General features: G+C 40.3%; 1 protein-coding gene across 5 annotated transcripts; it reads left to right on the forward strand.

Annotated features, from left to right (window-relative positions):
• Positions 1-972: 972 nt before the first annotated feature.
• Positions 973-11,950, forward strand: LOC148315607 (uncharacterized). 5 transcript variants are annotated; one of them, XM_088287451.1, is made up of 8 exons: positions 973-1,173; positions 1,940-1,988; positions 9,255-9,326; positions 9,444-9,518; positions 9,788-9,844; positions 9,923-10,057; positions 10,358-10,420; positions 11,706-11,950. In XM_088287451.1, exons 1-8 carry the CDS (start codon positions 1,171-1,173, stop codon positions 11,912-11,914), a joined length of 663 nt encoding a protein of 220 aa, XP_088143577.1. In that variant the 5' UTR covers positions 973-1,170; the 3' UTR covers positions 11,915-11,950. The 5 variants fall into 5 exon arrangements, with proteins under 5 accessions (XP_088143577.1, XP_088143579.1, XP_088143576.1 ...); XM_088287453.1 differs by having other exon boundaries at positions 1,137-1,173; positions 9,788-9,805; positions 10,004-10,057; positions 11,706-11,876; XM_088287450.1 differs by lacking the exons at positions 973-1,173; positions 1,940-1,988 and adding an exon at positions 7,617-9,158.
• Positions 11,951-19,411: the final 7,461 nt, after the last annotated feature.

The following is a 19,411-nucleotide window of genomic DNA, read 5'->3' on the forward strand; positions in this document are numbered from 1 at the left end:
GCGGACCAAACTCTGACATCGGTGGTACAGGAAACCAACTGCCCGTATCAAGGGGCTCTGTACCCCGTACTCCCGAAGCACGCTCCACAGAACTCCCCGTGGGACACGGTCGAACGCCTTCTCCAAGTCCACAAAACACATGTAGACTGGTTGGGCGAACTCCCATGCACCCTGCAGAGAGTGTAGAGATGGTCCACTGTTCCAAGGCCAGGACGAAAACTGCACTGCTCCTCTTGGATCTGATATATATTTATATATATATTTTTATATATATATTTATATATATATATTTATATCTATCTTTCTATCTATCTATCTATCTATCTATCTATCTATCTATCTATCTATCTATCTCTATATATCTCTCTATATATATATATAAATCATATTGCAACGTTGATTCACCCATATTTTACTAACCGGGTTTACACATTTATTTATTTTATTCTACATTTAATTAATAAATTAAACATCGAATTTGTTATTGATAATTTTAATTAAACATTTCATGGTGTATTTGTTTAATTAATTTTGGCACTTTCACTCCTTCTTGAACTCCCTCAACTGTTTGAGAAATTCTTTTACTGTACTGTAACTTGCATTGAAAAATAAATGGGCGTGGGGGGTAATTGATTTGAAGTATGTGTTTACCATAATTACATTTCTGATGTCTAAAACAGACCAAATAGAAAGTAAGTAAAACAACTAAGCAAGCTCAGGTAGTAGTACAAAAAATAACTAATAACTAATTTGGTGGCCGTGTTGCGGCTGCGATTTAACTGGACAGCCGCTTGTGTGTCTCTTTTACTTGTATGCTTGTGTGGAACAGAGAGGTCCCCAAACGTACTATCTTTCTCCCGTTACTGGTGCGAAGTCGAACAATTGCCCCCTCCTCCCCATTCACCGATCACTTGTCGTTTCAAGAAAAAACATATCATGACGAGATATAAGTTATCATGAGTTCTTGGCCGCATAATGGATTGAAAAATCTTAACCAGTTTCTCTTTTTTGCTCTTGATAACTACGTTCGCTGTTACGGTGGTGTGTGCTGTGTTAAAAACAAGCACTCCCTTTTCGACCGCTCACCTGCTTATCGGCAAATTCGCTCGACTAACCACAAGCATCGAGAGTACAGGACATTGGGCTCAAGCTGCCGGGCATTCAAGAGAAATGGTAAGTGTTTTATTTTTGTATTCCCTTTTTACTTGCCTTCAATTTTCACACGGGAGTTCGAGCAATGTAAAATGAGCTAACTTTGTGTCAGTGTGGTGGAACTTCTCCAGGATGGTTGCCGCATATTTAATGCTAAGTTATTTGTTAATAAGCGGCCTGTACACGCGCCAGCGTCGAGTAAAACAGTTGAATCCATTAATTTGGTTTATTGTTTTTGTGAAATACACGTTATAATGAAGCTTCTAAAGTCTGTGTAAAGTAGAATGCACGATGAGTGCGAAAGAGAAAGAAGCAGAGGACAGGATGATGATGGATGATGATGATTAGTTCATCTTCCTTCCATTGTCATGCGGTTTACTTTTTTTTTTTTACATGCGTCATTGTACTTTTTTAGTATAGGCCTGTTTCGCGTAGGTGCTCTAGATATTGTTCATTGAGATACGGTATATTTTGGTAAAAGCCACATTATGACACAATAAATTATTTGATTTTTAGTCTGTTAAAACTGAATGACCAAACTGATTAATATGATAGCCCAATGGTTGTGTAAGCCAGGGGTTAAAACTATACACTGCAAATATTGGGGAGTGATATTTACTTGAAAAACTTGACAAGTTTTTTTTCAAGTAAATATTACTACAAATTATGCTATATGTGAAGTGTAGTGAGTTTAACACTCCTGGTAAGCAACACTTAAAATGTCTGAGGCTGTAAAGTGAAAGTAGTTCTGTGATCTGATGATCTTTGATTGTGTCACTGTTTACAGGAGGAAGGCACAGATTTCTTTTCCAGTGGTGACACTTTTGACGGCGCAGGTGAGTTGGGGGACGAAGGGGTGGTGGGGGCTTAGTGGTGGGGTAAATCTAATTTGTGTCAGGATAGGCCAGTAATCAATATCACTACAAAATGCGTTTGATAAACTGTTCAATTAATCAAAATCAGGAATAAATCACAGATCCCTGCATTCTCCGTGCTGTAGGCAGAATCTACAGCAGGGGTATTCAATTAAAAGTCACAGAGGCCCACTACTAAAATTTCTTCCAATCAAAAGGTTCGAATCAAAGTCCTACTTCCCTTATTGTCTAGCCCAGTGCTTCTCAATTATATCCTGTCACGCCCCTCCTACCAAGAAGAAAACAATTCGCGCCCCCCCACCAATTTTTTTTTACATTTTGTACTAATGTGCATGTTCTTTGTATGTTGATGTTAGATTGTCAATAAAATATCCCTTAACAAAGCTAAATTGATAAGAAATATAAATTTTAGGACTATTATTGTGAGGAGTTCAAAATACAGTACTCTGTTGTGCAAATATTGATGAGATGATAAATATTTAGTTTTTTTTTTTTTTTTTTTTTTTACCAAACCAAACACAGTTATTAAAATGTACATAATATAGAAAAGACAAAAATTAGAGTCAAAGGGCTCAAACTCGTGTTGTTTGAGATCGCCTTTTTCGGTCCTAAAACAATGCATCATTCAGCCATACCACGGCGGAAAAAAAGCATCCTCAGGGTCCCACGTGCCCCCCTCAGCATGGGCGCGCCCCACAATTTGAGAATCACTGGTCTAGCCTATGTTCACATTTTTATATAGTTTTAATATTTAGAGTAATTTTAAATAGAGCACACTTATATACTAAATATTTAACAATGTTACCATTAAACACATTTCCCAGTCAAATAAATATAAGGGGTTTATTTCACATTCAAGAAAATGTAAGCGGCTCCAGGTTAAAGGATTTAAGGGCGACACTTGCAGATAAAAAAAAGGAAAATATCTCCTGCAGAAATAAATCAACTGCTGAGCATTGAGTTAATGTCTTTTCCCGTTTTTTTCCTGAAATCAAAGAGTTGTCCGCCTAAAAAAAGGGAAGGCTTAGAATTTGGTTGATTATTTCACATACCTGGTCTTTGTGTTTTCCTTTAAATAATTTTTGTTAGCCGCATTTTAGCACTCCTTCGCAACTGCCCTGACTGAACTTTTTTTTTTTTTTAATGTTTGCCCAAAATCCATGAATGATACTTTTAGTGAACATTCGTTTGCATGCCGCTGGCTGTAAACGAAAATGGAAAATGTAAAAATCCGCAAGACTGCACTCAAAGTTCGATGTTTTTGCGTGCTCTCTCCTCAGACTTCAGCAGACAACTTTGAGCAAAAGAGCAGTGCCTTGTTTCGTAGTGGCACTTCGTGTTGGTGCGACGGTTTCGGAGCAAATGACGCACACTGGTTTTAAACCGGCTGAAGCCAGAATGAACATCAATTTCTCCGTCCATTCATTTTTAAAACAACACGCATCGACCTTGCTAACTTTTGAGCAAGCACTCTCTTCATGTCTGCTGCACATTTGGCAGTGGATCAGAAACAAAAGATTTGATTGGCTCAAATCAGTGACGCATTTACCGTAATAGAAGCGACCACATTTGCGAATGTAGCCTGAAAAAAAATTCTGTTCGTGTACATTTATCATAAATTGGTCATGGGTCCAGTCCGAACCATCAGTCAGTCCGCATCCGGACCGAGGTCCGCCATTTGGTTATGCCTGATCTACAGTATGGTGTTAGATTTGTGTCACAATTACCCGCACGTAAGAGGAACTTTATTTTGTCCTGCATTAGTCAGGACTTTCAACAACATCATCAGGACTGGACTCTCTTGCAGTCCACTTTCTTTGAGAACCACCAAGTTTGACATTGTGGAATTCCTTATTCCAGGCCTTTTTACAGCCTTTTTGCATCTTTCTGCTATAGCTGGAAAACGTTCACTTCAGAATCTTTCTTGTTTCTCTGTTTGACTTTTATTTCCGCTGTCTTTTCCCTGCGGTGCTTTTCCCTCGTTCATATTTCTTAGCTTCACTTTTGGAGCCAAGGAGGTAGTGGCGATCTGAAGAGCCCATTTTCATACAGTCTTTATTCTTGCACATGTACTGGTCTTTACACCCACCACCATGGACGTGCCTCTCAAGGCACATACATCATTCCGTTTCGCAATACCTTCTTTTTGGGCATGTCTTCAGACCTTAAACATTTTCAGTAGGATCTTGTCATGGTGTTTGTGATTCTCATCTCCACAAACAACACAATCATTTATGGATTTAGTCGCAGCATTTTTTGTGTGTGTTAGTTTGTTATCCATCTTGTCAGAGCTTTTATGTGCTTTTGAGATGCTCAAGTCTCTTGAGGTTATCCTATTGCTCATTCAGAAATGCAAGATAATAATCAAAATGATTGACTTACGTGACACTATTTTTTCGATTGACCATAAAGACAAGCTTTGCTTTCTTCACAAATTCAGGAAGCTTGTTATTGATGGCTTTTACCACAAGTGGGTTCTTCATCGCGCAAGGGCTTTCTCCAATGTTTGAATTACCTCAACCATATTCCTTGAGAATCTGACAGAAAACTACAACAAATAAAATAATGTAACAGATGGAATTGAGCCAAACTTATCCTTTTACTGAGTGACCTTTGTTCCAAGTAGTTGTGCATCTTCAGTGAAAGATGTTTCGTGTACTTAGCATGGCTGATCATGGCTTTATGTATTTTTATTGTCTTGGATGCGCTAACTCTAATAATTTTCATGGTGAGGTGAAAGTTTATAATAAAGGCACATGGCTGCTGTTAGCTCATTAGGAACCTGGTTAATGCTCTTCTCTCATGTGATTTCGTTGCAGTTGCTGATGTAATGGATAGCTGTCATGTTGAACAGAACGTAAAGGTAGGATATGTTATATTTGAGATCTTAAAATGGAAAGTGGAAATTAAAACATGAAAATTTTTTAATGAGGTCTCCCCGGCAACATTTTTTTCATGTTATTCTGTTTTGGTTTAATTTTTGTTTTAACAGAGAAAAAGACAGACTTACTTACTTTGCCTTTGGCTCTCAATTGGCTTTCAACCTTATTTTTGTAATGTAATCTAATTTAATTTCAACACATGGGGAAAACCTTACATTTGTCCAGCTGAGCAACACACTCACATTCCTTAATATTCAGCGAGCCTTTTTCTTTGCTAACTTGCATAATAATCTCTTTATACTGATTGTTTATGGACAAGTGTAACATTAATTTACATCTCTCTCTCTCTCTCTCTCTCTCTGTCTGGGGCTGAATGATTTTAGGAAAAACTTGTCATTTTTCTGACAGATATTACGATTGCGATTTTCTGCATAATGTACAGTGACATTTACAGACATTACAGAGCATGCCATTATACCAGTAAAAACAATAAAAGCTATTACTGTAATAATGCAAAGACACTTCAGAGATTTCGTGAGCAGGGCCGTTTTTTCCAAGTTTTTAAAAAATAGTTTTATAAATTTGTATTTTTGTATTTATGTGTAATTGTGTATTTGAAATGTATTTTTTAAAGCCCAAATTGTTTTACATTTTGTACTAATGTACATTTTCTTTGTACATAAATGTCAGATTATGTCAATGAAATCATTGTCCCTTTAGCAAAGCAAAATTGCTTAAAATATATACATTTGAGACCTATTATTGTGTAGATCTCAAAACCCAATACTCTATGGTGCAAATATTATTGATGAGATTATAAATATTTACTATACGTTTGACATCGGACCTCTTCGTCATGATTAAGTCATCCGTTTACGTGTTCCGGTCGCAGAGCGTCTGCTATATTGCTATTATAGCCGTCATCTTATTGTGTCTATGCCTAGATACGTACTGATTGCAAGATAACATTTATGTTAATTGCTGCCGGCTTTCCACCCTAACGCGTTTCTAACCAGACTTCTGTGAAAAGTCGACTGTACAACTAACGCTATACTTTGCTTTTTGTTTGCCGCCTCTGAGAAAACGCTACGTGTTAGAGCGGTCGTTTATTTGTCATTATACAGCTTGATGCTGCTGCTGTGCACGGACTTTCTTATAGTACAAATAAAGTCCATAGTCCAGCGGCGCAAGATAGCTTGGCGCTGCGCACTCAAGCAGGGGGGAAAGAAATAACTTTCGGGGCTTCGGACAACAGCACAAGGCTTTTGTTTCTTTTTTTTTTTTTTTCTTTTTTTTTTTTTGTGATCTGCTTCGTGAATGTGTGACGCAAACCGCAGCTTTGACGATCTCGATATTGCGTTGTCTGAGATTTCGGTCCCAAAACGATAAATCGTTCAGCCCTTTATCTCCCCATCCATCCATTTTTTTCCCCCATTGATTGCGGTTTATCTTCTCTTCCACAAGTTAACGAGCCCCAAAAGGTTTTTACATATTTATATTTAATTATTATTAATTTTAAATAGTAATACTATAATGTTAAATTATACAATACAACTTTATATAGTTTCACAACAGCGCAAGCTGTAACATAGCCTGTTATGTATATATAATAACATCTGGTGTATTGTCTGTTATACTTTCAAAATGCTTGAACTAAAATTCTAATAATTCCCTTTACAATTTTGGCAGTTGCAGGATGAAATAGTGGTTCCGCCCTTAACACGAGAAGAGAGTGTATTTGTAAGTATAGCTCCTATGTTCTTCAGAACATGCTTGTATTTGTAATTGTCAGATTTAAATGGAAGTCACAGGAGTCAAATTTTGTTTTGTATTGTCCTTTTTGTATTGTCAGCTTAATAAATTATTCTATTTTAGGGAAGACTTGTGATGTGAAGTTGCATCTGTTTTGATTCTTATGTCTCTGTCCTGTTGTAGTTGACCAAAGGAATGCTGGAGGACAACTCTGAAGTGTCACTTTCCAATGACAGCAGTGGGGATGAGTATGTACCAGCATCATCAGAGGCCAATTCTGACGAATCATCAGAACAAAGCAGAGATGAAAAAATACATTCCAGGGAAGAAGACTCTTATGAACCCCAGCTAAAAACAGGGACGCACGACAATCTGACGTTGTTTTCTAGCAACAAAGAGGATTTAGGGGTATCAAGATTGAAAATTAAGAAAAGACACAAAAAGAGCGACAAGAGATGCTCAAGTTTGAGTGAAGATGAAGATTCTAATGATGGAAGACTGAAGACAAAAAAAAGGCGCAAGAGTGACAAGAGATATTCAAGTCTAAGAGTGAAGACCAAAATAAGACCCCAAAAGCGTGATAAGAGTTGCTTAAGTGTGAGTGAAGAAGACAATTCAGGTGAATCAAGACTGAAGACCAAAAAAAGACAGAAAAAGAGTGACAAGAGAATCAAAATTTCTCGAGTAGAAGACGACACAGATGACTCTATGTTTGAAAGAAGAAAGAAAAAGACTTACACTAGATTTAAAACATCCTATCATAAGGCACGGTCTGATAAAAAGTGTGATTCTCCTGTTGTAGCTAATGTTACAAACGTAGATGGATCTAAAAAATACCACCAGAAGAAAAACTACTGCCTTTACTGCAGGGAACCACAATCAAAAATTGCACGACACTTGGAACGGAAACATAAGGATAAAAGTGAAGTTGCCAATGCAGTGATATATCCCAAAAAGTCGAAGGAAAGGAGAAATCTGCTGGATCTCCTTCGCAAGCAGGGAAATCGAGCACAAAACATTGATGCACTCACGAAAGGAGAAGGGACACTGGTAGCTTGTAGACAACAAAGTGAAGGCAAGAGCAATCCAAAGGACTATCAGCATTGTTTTGCATGCTTTGGGTACTTCAAGCGCAAGTCTATGTGGAAGCATGCGAAACGGTGCGTGCTTGCACAAAGTGTTCGCAGAACATTACCGGGGAAAACAAGAATACAATCACTGTGTGCTTCTGCTCAACCAGCACCTAAAGATGTGAGCACGAAAGTATGGGCCCTAGTGAATAAGATGACTCAAGATGAAATAACCCTTGCTATTAAAGGTGATAAATACATCATGAAAGTCGGAGAAAAAATGTACAACAAGCACCGTGAAACTGCTTCCCAGCACGACAACATCCGCCAAATTATGCGAGGACTGGGGAGACTTGTGATTTTCGGAAGGACAGTGACCCCTCTAAAAACACTGGAGGATTATATTAATCCACAACACTTTGAACATGTAATTCGAGCTGTGAAATTAGTAGCTGGCTTTGATGATCAGATCAATACATTTGAGAAACCCACACTAGCTACAAAGCTAGGGCAAAGCATCCAGAGGGTTGCAGACATTATGGAGGCTGTAGCCCTCTCAACACAAAACAACGAAAAGAGGCAGGTGGTCGAAGAGTTTAGGCGTATGTACAGTCTAACCTGGAACGAAATGATTTCTTCTGCTGCGTACCGCACACTGGAGGAGAAGAAGTGGAACAAACCGAAGCTCATACCATTAGCAGAGGATGTCAAAAAAATGCACATGCACATGGCGGACAAGCAAAAACAATATCACCAGCAATTATTGTACGAAAAAAACTCAAGGAATTGGAGCAATCTTGTTAAAGTTATATTAGCACAGATAATCTTTTTCAACAGAAGGCGCGAAGGTGAAGTCTCGAAGATGAGCTTAGAAGTATTTATCACACGGGATAAGTCAACATTTAATGAGGATGTTGGAGACGCCCTGACTGGACTGGAAAAAAAGCTTTGCCAACATTTTGAGCGTGTAGAAATTCGTGGGAAGCGCGGCAGGAAGGTGCCTATTATCTTAACTCCTGCTATGGTGCAGTCTCTCGAGCTACTTGTTGAGGAGCGAAGCTCATGTGGTGTTGGTGAAAATATGTATTTGTTTGCTAGACCAGGGTTTGGAACAAGACTTCGTGGGTCTGACTGTATCCGGGAGTTGGCTAAAAACTGTGGGGCCCAAAGTCCTGCAACTCTGTCTTCCACTAAACTGAGAAAACAAGTGGCCACTCTTTCAAGAGTACTCAATCTCAATGACACTGAACAAGATCTTTTGGCAGACTTTCTAGGACATGACATCAGGGTGCACAGAAAATTTTATCGCCTCCCCGAAGGAACTTTGCAATTGGCAAAGATAAGCAAGGTCTTGATGGCCTGTGAACAGGGCAGACTAGGAGAATTTAAGGGAAAAAGCCTGGATCAAATCGTGATTTGCCCCAATGGTAAGAAAATTATTCTAAGGATAAGATGCCTTTCCACCTCTATAATTTAAATTCACTGGTATTTGACTTAATCTGCCTTTGTTTGTCACCATAAAGACCAAACTGACATAATGCAAGAAAGCTCTTCATCTCAAGATGATGATCTTGGTGCTGCAGCAGATATGTCAGGTATTCTTCTGATTTGTGTGCCAGACAAGAAATTTTTTTTGTAAATTAAAGTTATGTTTCATTGACGGTCGGTTTGCATGTAAAAATAACATCAGTGCCAAATTGAATGTTTGCCAGGAGGGGAACAGGTTAATCAGAAGAAGAAATGTGCTTCAAAACAGAGGCGGCTTGCACAGAAGCAAGGCTCAGCAGGTAAGAATTTTGCATGTTGATTACGTGTCCTGATGGTCGCTAACTAATATGTCAGTCAAATATGTCCGTCAGCTCTATTAACAGTAATGTTGCTGTATAACTTTCACCAACAGATAGGTGGTGAATGTTCCTGATCTAGTGATGCCCAATGGGCTGATAAACGGAACCAATATATCTTGAGAATTTCTGCCATGTTTTCTCTGCCTATGAGGTGTCAGTAGGCTAGACAAGCTATCTACATCATTTTGCTCCTGATTACTATTTTCCAGGGGAGGATCCTGGAAAAGGTGCTTCAAAGCAACAGCTTGGACAGAATCAAGGCTCTGGTGGCTAGAATTTTGTTTTATGTGTCCTGTGTTTCGACATGAATTTTATTGCTTTGTTTTATGAATGTTTCTGTACAGTGACGCTGGATGGGCATACAATTACAAAAGTTGCAGAGGCTCATTCTTTCTCCGAGGTCATTTTCTATGAATGTTTTCCAGGCGGAGCTTCAGTTCTTCGACAAAAACAACAACCTGGAGAAGAACAGCATTCAGGTGTGTGAAACATGGCTTTGACTTTTACATTTATGTCACTGGCTCACCAAACAATGAATATATTGAGCTGAAAATTGAGAATTTTGACTTGAAAATTAAAAAAAAAAAAAAAGCGACTCGCAAAAAAGAGCCCTCTTGCAACGAGCTAGGGCAATGTTACTCAAGTAGTGTTGCCCAATGGGTGGATAAATTGTACCAGAATGAAAATATTAACTCATGCCTTGTTTTCACCACTTAATGATATGACAATAGGCTAGTGATGCATTGTAAATGATTTTATTTCCCATGAATATTTTCCAGGAGAGGAACCTCCACCTCAGGATAAGAAAGGTGGACAACTTGGACAGAAGCGAGGATCACGAGGTAAGAATGTCCTATCATTTTTAGGTCTCCTGTGCCTTGTACATGTAAATTAAATTATTGTTGTAGAAGTTTCTAGACACTGTAACTGAATAGCAAGAGGGAAACAAAATGCTCATTTACCCTTTTCATGCCAGACACAAGTTACTACGTCCAGTCTCTTCTGCTCGGCAGGGATAGTTACTCATTGCATTGCCTTTGCCTTACAAATAGTGTTAAGATGTGAAAATAACCTCCTGATGTTTCATGGAGACACCCCTAAAGATAATGTTACGTCATTGCCGTTTATGTGGTGACTACAGTTATGACAAATGTGCACTTTTTGCTTTGTTTCAAGTGGAATTAAATTAAAGATAAATATAAAGCCAATACCGTGACTCATTACAACTTTGCAGATTCACGGACAATCAAACAGTTGTCTATGCCTGCGTGAAGCGAATCAGTAAAATCAAGGATGTACATATGTGAGCCGGCTGTTCAGATTGTGGTTGCTTTGCAAAAAATCCAATAGGACCACATATAAAAGCAACCCAGGTTGGATTTGAAAAAAATCTTAATCAGACTATCACAAAAAACAAGATGCAGGTCATATATGGGCAAAAAAAACCCATCCAATCCGGGTTGCATTTCTCTTCAATGTGAACCTAGTCAAACAGAACAGTCCAGTTGCAATTGATTCAATGCCTTCAGAATAAAATGACCTGCATGAATGAGAATATTCACAGGCAATGACCTGCAGATCACCCTGAGTTGACGTAAACTCCTCTTGTAGTTACCTAGTTAATCTGAGTAAAAGAACTTAAGAAGAAAAATAAGATGATAGCCTAAAGCTGGTGTGGTAGGAAAAGACAACAACAAAAAATGTAAATGAAATCGTACTGCACAAGTGAACAGTTCAACACCTAATTAACATGAAGTGAATTTTCCTTTCCTTTCCTCACCTTCCAAATGGAATGCCTTGTCTGTTTTTTTAATGATTAATTCAGAATCCTCTTTTGCTGGTAGCATCAACAACAAATGTGTCGGCTGTGATTTGTTTGAGAACAAAAAGAAGCTATCAATAAGGATAAATGTATTGTGATGTATTTATTTTATATATTATAAAATATATATTTTTTGTAATATCGTCGCAGCCCCGATTATATTCACTGACAACCTATTCAGGTCAACCCAAGTTCTTGGAAAACAATAGGCACAGAGACTACACCTATTGGGCAGGGAGGAAAGTCAAGAATGTCTTTAATTTCCAAAGTATCTGTGCTTTAAGTGTTTTTACTCTCTTTTCAAGGTACGAATCGACCCAAACGAAAGTGGTCAACTGAAGAGGTTAAGGCTGTTGAACACTCTTTGATGGACTTTATACGCACGGGTAAGACCCCGGGAAAAGCAGACTGCGAGAGATGCATCGCAGCTTCCCCGGGAGCCCTTGCTGAGAGGGACTGGAAGGCCGTTAAATTCTATGTCCACAACAGGATTGTTTCTGATCAGAGGCTATAGACACAGGTCACCACTACTTTCTCGCTGTATAATGTGCTGCACACACTGTATAATGTATATATTTATTACGTATAATAAATGACATCCTTTGATGACATAATAAGTCGGTAGGAGAAACTGCAGACTTGTCTCAAATTTGATCTATTTACTTCATTTATTATTTTTATTATTCATATTATATTATTCTTTTATTTAGTGGTTGCTCTTTTGTAACTTATTTTAAAAAAACAGGTGTAAGTGTCATCATACCGTCGACATCAATAGGATAGTTAATTTAGTTTAATTTAGATCCAACATATGGCTTACTTTAAAGAGAATTGAGCTTTAAGCCCCTCACTGCGCGGCTAACATTTGCAACTTGAGCAGCAAACGTTTGCTTTTGCTGTTGAAGGAAGCAAAATGCTTGTTCATGTCAGGGTTTATTTAACATTTGCCAAATGTGGTACTGTTAAAATACATTGTCCACACCCAAGTTGAGAGATGTATTTAATTCTGGTGATGCCAAGGAAGTGTTGTCCAAAAAAGGTAGGTATTTATTTGGGGGTTTTAAAGGTTATATTCTTAGGTAATATTGTGACACTGTTAATAAATATATATCTATTTATCTATCTATCTATATATATATTAATTCGGGGATGTCTCATTTGTTCCTATGATGTCTAAAAAAGGTGGTCTTAAAAAGGTAGGCATTTTTTGGGGGGGTGGTCTTAAAAAGGTAGGCATTTTTTTTGGGGTGGTCTTAAAAAGGTAGGCATTTTATGGGTAGTCTTAAAAAGGCAAAATCTAATGTTATATTGTGATACAATTAAAATAGATTTTTTTCCAAGTTCAAGGATGCCTTTCATTTGTTCCTGTGATGTCTAGAAAGGGTGGTCCTGGAAAGTAGGCATTTTATGGGTGGTCTTAAGAAGGTAACAAATGCAAGAAGGGGTGTGTGTGTGTGGGGGGGGTGCGTGTGTGTGTGGGTGTTTGTCTTTGCACTATTGTGAGGACCAGTATCTGACAGCACAATCATAGCATGGGGAGCCAAAACCTGGTCCCCACGAATTTAACCATTGATTTAGTCATAAAATGACCTAAGAAGTGTCCTGTCAAATTTTCAAAGGTAGCCCCAAGATGCACAAAAACCAACATTTTTGTGTATAACTGTGTTTGCTCTATGCTGCTCCTAGTGGCCGAAAATGGTACTGCACCCACACACAAAACACACGCTTACACACACAAAAAAATCAGTTCTTAATACAATGCGGGGACACCTTGCGCAAGATGGCTACAGCACACACAATAATTTAGGTTTTCATGCATTGTGGGTTCACCTTGAGCAAAATGGCTGCAACAGGAAGCGATCTACCTAACTCAAGATGGCAAAGTCATGGTTGAAGATGTGATTGAAATGTGAACCTTGAGCTCATCTAGATGATGGTCTAAGAGCTGTCAACATGGAGTACAATGCTACCAACAAAGTAAAAGGAGCCTTACGAAACATGTTCCTGCTGAAAGTGATAAACTGCACAATGTGATTAGTATGTCAAATCAAGTCAAATTCATTTGTATAGCCCTTAAGCTCACAAAGTCTCAAAGGGCTTCACATGCCCACAATCCACATCCCCTGATCTTAACCCCCTGGAGGGCAAGGAATAACTCAAAAGAAGTATACAGGTACCAAAGGATGTTGGTTTTTTAAAAAAGATTACATTGACATTTACATACAATATTCACTACATGGTAATGAAAGCTGAAGAACAAGCTTATGCCTACCCCACCATACAAAATAGTACAGCAGGGGCATCCAAACCTTTTGCATCAAGAAACTCATGTTAACACAAAAAACAGAAATACTATGCAGTAGAAATAAATATGAAAATAAGAATCATCCCTACAGTACAGCTGTCTTCAATCTGAATTCATTCACTGTGGTGTTTGTAAATGCGTTTGTGATGTGTCTTTGCTTGTGTGAAGCACATTGTGCCTTGCGAATGAAATGTGCTTCATAAATTAAGCTGCCTTTCCTTACCGCTTGTTCTGGACTCCATAGAAAAATAAGTTTTTAATGTCAATGTTACATTACTGGGTAGATAAAAAAAATCCAATAAAATGGAAAATTTCAGTCAATAATGTTTGTGGTTTAAACTATTAATCCATCCATTCATCCATTTTCTACCACTTATCCTGGGATGGTTCATGGTGGCAACATCTTTAACGGGGAAGCCCAGACTTCCCTCTTCCCAGCTACTTCTTCAAACTCTTTCGGGGGATTCAAAGGTGTTAGCAGAGAAATTCCTCGGGCCCCCTGCCAGTGAGACAAGTACGGGATGCCTCACCAAGGAGGCGTCCCGGAGAAATCCTAAACAACTGCCCGAGGCTCCTCATCTGGCGCCTCTCAAGTTAGAGGAGGAGCAGATCGTCTCTGAGTCCCTCCTGGATGACCAAGCTTCTCACCCTATCTAAAAGGGATATGTGGAGGAAACTTATTTTGGCCGCTTATATCCAGGATCACATTCTTTCGATCACGACCCACATCTGGTGACCATAGCTGAGGGTAAGATTATAGATCGACCGGTCTATCGACAAGGACCAGAATTCCTGGAAGCATTTTGTTTGAGTTCGGCAAACTTCTCCCAAGCCTGAATTTTTGCTACGGCGACTGCCACAGGTGCATTTCGCTTGGCCAGCTGGTACCCGTCAGCTGTCTACAGACACCCACAGGATACACTCAGAAAGACACCTTCTCCAGCTTGTCGGCATCCCGCTCCACTGAGGTCCAACAGCGGGTTTGGGAATTGCTGAAATGACATCTACCACGACCACAGCTCAGATTGGATGCTTCAACAATTGACCCATGAATCATGGTCCACTCTGACTCAATGTCCCCCGATTCCTCCAGGACATGTTCAAAGTTCTGCTGTAGGTGGGAGTTGAAGCTCTTTCTGACAGGGGATTCTGTCAGAAGTTCCCAGCAAACCCTCACAATAGATTCGGGTTTGCCAGGTTGGACTGACGTCTCCCACAATCGTCAACGCACCACCAGGTGTTGATCAGTTGAAAGATCCGTCCCTCTCTTCACCCGAGTGTCCAAAACATGCAGTCGCAAATACGATAACCACAAAATTGATCATTGAACATGACATGACAGTCACAGAAGTCCAATGATTAAAAATTTTGTGGATCAGCACAAACAACATTCAGGACCCGCCCCCGAACTGAAGGCGGAGGGAGGCTTCACTCTCGTCCACTGGGATGAACGCCAATTTACAAGCACCAACCCAGGGGGAATAAACCCACACCTGCCCTGGAAATATCACATTGGGGAACTCCAGAGTGGAACAGAGTCCAAAACCCCTTGAGAGGACTGATACCAGAGCACACACTGTGTCTGGAGCCGAGTCCGACTCTGTCTGATTCTCAAATAGTGGGGGGGCGCGGTGCGATGCTGAGGGGGGGCGTGTGGGACCCTGGGGGACATGTTTTTTTGCATGGTTTTGGGACAGAAAAAGGCGATCTCAGACAACGCCAGTTTGAGCTCGTCAAAGCTGTTTGTGCCCCAAGTTCACGCAGTACTGGTTTTAAAAAAGTGTCGCCCTGTCACGCAGTACTGATTAAAAAAAAAAAGGGTCGCGCTGTCACGCAGCACTGATTAAAAAAAAAGTGAAGTGATTTCTTTCGCCGCTCCTTAAATGCCCCGCGCCAAGCTATCTTGCGCCGCAGCACAACGGACTTCATTGGAACTATATGTAAGTCCGCGCACAGCAGCAGCAACAAGCAACGTGATGGCAAATAAACAACACTGCAAACAAGTAGCGTTCTAAATGAGGAGGCAAGCAAGGAGGCGCTAAGCGCGCTAATCGCTAAAATGAATTGCTTCGATGGACGCTCGACTTTTAACAGAAGTCTGACTCGAACCGCGTTTGGGCGGAGAGCCAGCAGCTATGAACAGAAATGTTGCATTGCAACCATTAGTTATCGAAACAAAATAAGACGACGTCTACGTGAGCAATTTAGTAGATGCTCTCAGGCTGGACCACGGAAGTGGCTGACGTCATCACGACAAAGAGGTTCGACGTCAAACGTATTGTAAACAAAAAAAAACGTATATTATTAAAACTGTTGCTTTATGAAGAATTTTTGTTTAAAATCCCCCTTGCTCTTTTTGTCTTTTCTATATTATGTACGTATTAATAACTGTTTGATTTCTTAAAGTTAAAAAACAAAAACGTATAGTAAATATTTATCATCTCATCAATATTAGCACCACAGAGTACTGAGTTTCGAGATCCTCACAATAGTCGTTCTCAAAATGATATATTTTTTTTATCAATTTAGCTTTGTCAAGGTAAGATATTTTATTGACAATCTAACATTAAAATGCAAAGAACATGTACATTAGTACGAAATGTAAAAAAAATTGTGGTGGGGGGGGGTGCGAATTGTTTTCTTCTTGGTAGGGGGGGCATGACAGGAAATAATTGAGAACCACTGGTCTAGTCACACACCAGCTCGGGTTCATTCCCTACCAGAGAAATGACATTCCATGTCCCCAGAGCTAGGCGCTTTATGTTGCAGGGGATTGGACTGCCTTTGACTGCCTCCTAGCTCAAAGGAAACCCAAATTCTTTGGTCCCGCCCACTGGTAGTGAGCCGAAGTCCTTGTATTAAATAATAAATAAATACATAAAATTAAAAAATTAATAAATTTAAAAAACTGACCGATCCACTGCTTGGGTTAGTTTGACCCACCTTGAGATCCGTTCCCACTCAGTGACAGTGTTTACAAGCCACTGCCACCAGGCCAGTGAACCCGACGTCCAGGCAGTGACAAAAAACATGATCAAATTACATTGCTCATCATAAGGTGTTTGTGAGATGCTCTTTGTATGTTTCCTCAATTAAGACCCGTTTTCCATTGGTGTATTTGAAAAAAGTGGTGAACCTGTTAAATTCACTACAAAACGTTAAGAAGATGAAAGTAATGTTTAAAGGAATATTATTTTTCTATCGACATGCCGGCGGGCGGGCACAGATAGAGAGTGATAAAGCAGCACCACCCGTGCGGGGCGTGCTGACGAAAAAGCAAGCGCTCCTCCTCTCGTCGCGTCCTTATTAAGTCAAGTCAAGTCAATTTTATTTGTATAGCCCTTAATCACAGACAGTCTCAAAGGGCTTTACATAGCCACAATCGACATCCCCAATCTTAACCCCCAGGAGGGAAAGGAAAAACTCACAAAACCTCATTAGGGGAAAAGTGAGAAACCTTGAGAAGGGACCACAGATGGGGGAATCCCCCTTCCAGGAGGACCAGGCTGCAATGGATGCCAACTGGGCAATATTTGACACATACAATGATGCTATGCAATAATAGATGAGATAATATAAGAGTCAATTGAATGAAGTGCTGCAGGAAGATGACTTCAGTGGAGTGGGTCCTCATCCAGGGCCGTAATATCCATGGCAGCATATCCGAAGATGAGCCTTCGATCTTGTACCAGTCAGTTGGTGTAAATTCAGTACAGCCACTTCCAAGTGAATCGCCATCACCTAATTCGGGGAATTGGGAACAGAAAAGAAAGAACAGAAATAGCAAACAGGCCAACAAGTAGTTCAATGAAGTGCTGAAATATAAGGAAATCAGAAAAGGCGCTGCATGAAGACGACTTCGGCAGAGCAGGTCCCTTCCCGGTTCGTCAGTGCCGTAATCTTCAAAGCATGTCCCCATCACCTAATTCCCAAGCAGGGGAAGGAGGGGGCAGAAAAGAGAAGAACCGGCAGTAAACAGGCCAACAAATAATTAAATTAGATGCTAAAGTATATAAATAAATTGATCAAATGTCGCGCTGCAGGAAGACGACATCACTGGAACAGGTGCATGCCCAGTTGGTCAATGCCTTAAACTTCCTAGTGGGTCACCGTCACCTAATCCCCCAGCCGGGGGAAAAGGGGGCACAAAAGAAAACAAAAGAAAAAAAAAGCGGCAGTAAACAGGCCAACAAATATTTCAGCTAAATGCACAAGAGCATAAATGAGTCTTTAATAGTGTTTTGAACATTTCTACTGAAGTGGCGCCTCTAATATCTGAGGGTAGTGCATTCCAAAGCATTGGTGCCCGAATAGAGAACGCTCTAGGACCTGCGGACTTCTTTTTGGCTCGCGGGATCACTAAAAGACCAGCATTTTGTGAGCGAAGGTTTCGGGACGGAACATATGGTACCACGAGGTCAACGAGATAAGGTGCTAAGCCGTGCAATATTTTAAAAGTAAGTAGCAGAACTTTAAAATCACATCTCAAGTGGACCGGAAGCCAATGCAAATTGGCTAATATGATCAAATTTTCTCGTCTTAGTTAAGAGTCTAGCTGCTGCATTTTGAACTAACTGCAGACTTTTAATACTCGACATGGGGAGACCCGAGAGCAAAGCGTTACAATAGTCGAGGCGAGACGTAACAAACGCATGGATTAAGATTTCCGCGTCACACGTTGATAGAATTGGGCGAATTTTAGCAATGTTACGCAGATGAAAAAAACGCAGTTCGAGTAATATTTTTAATGTGCATTTGAAATGACATAGTTGCGTCAAATATAACACCTGTTGTGCGCGCCTCCCAGCGAACACTGGGAGTCGCGGAGTGGACCCCAAAATTGCAGACACAGCAAGATGCGAGTTTACAAAGGTATTTATTGCTACAAATGGTATATATTTTCCAATCAATATAATCAATACAATCAGGGTGCCGACAACTAGAGAACTAAACGCGCTGGCGGAAAGGTCACGCCAGGAAAAAAGGAACTGACGGCAAAACAGAAATCGCTTGCAAAAGGCAAGGAACATAGAACTTAAATTGCTTACCGCTGAAGGGCAAGAGGGAGCCAAACGAACAAACGAGAAAACAAAGGAGAGTAGCCTTAGCTGGATATAAACGAGGGAACAAAAAGCGTCTACTGCAAATGCAGAGCGAGAACAAGGAGCGAGAACAAGGAGCGAGAACAAGGAGCGAGAACAAGGAGCGAGAACAAGGAGCGAGATCGAGAGGTACGAGATCGAGACGTGGGATCATGAGTCGTGAGCGATGAGCAATATTCCGACGCTGAGGAGTCCGTTCCCTTGGCTTAAGTAGCGTAGTAATCATGGTGTTGATCAGAGCCTGGTGCGCAACCGGTGGGCACGTCTGTTCCGCAAGGGCGGCACGGATCGAGGAGGTAAGGCTGGAGGGAAACGCCCATTCAGCTGGGAAAACAATAACAACAAGACAAGGCATGACAGGACGGATCATGACAACACCGAGTGTATATATAAGGGAAAAAACACATGAAAAAGGCTCAATAGTGAGCCACGCTGCTGTAAACAGGCAGCCACTCGCGCGGCGCCGGAACCGGAAAAGAAAAAAAATTAGAATACACATTACTGTGGCTGGATTTTCAAGCTTAATGTTGCGGGTAATGGAGTCACCTATCACTAAGGTGCGGGAGCCATGAGACCGAGGTGGAATGGAACTGCTATGTGTCTT

This window comes from Idiotropiscis lumnitzeri, unplaced genomic scaffold (genome assembly GCF_059441095.1).
Source record: "Idiotropiscis lumnitzeri isolate Australia: NSW breed Sydney's pygmy pipehorse unplaced genomic scaffold, RoL_Ilum_1.0 HiC_scaffold_80, whole genome shotgun sequence".
Classification (NCBI taxonomy): Eukaryota; Metazoa; Chordata; class Actinopteri; order Syngnathiformes; family Syngnathidae; genus Idiotropiscis; species Idiotropiscis lumnitzeri.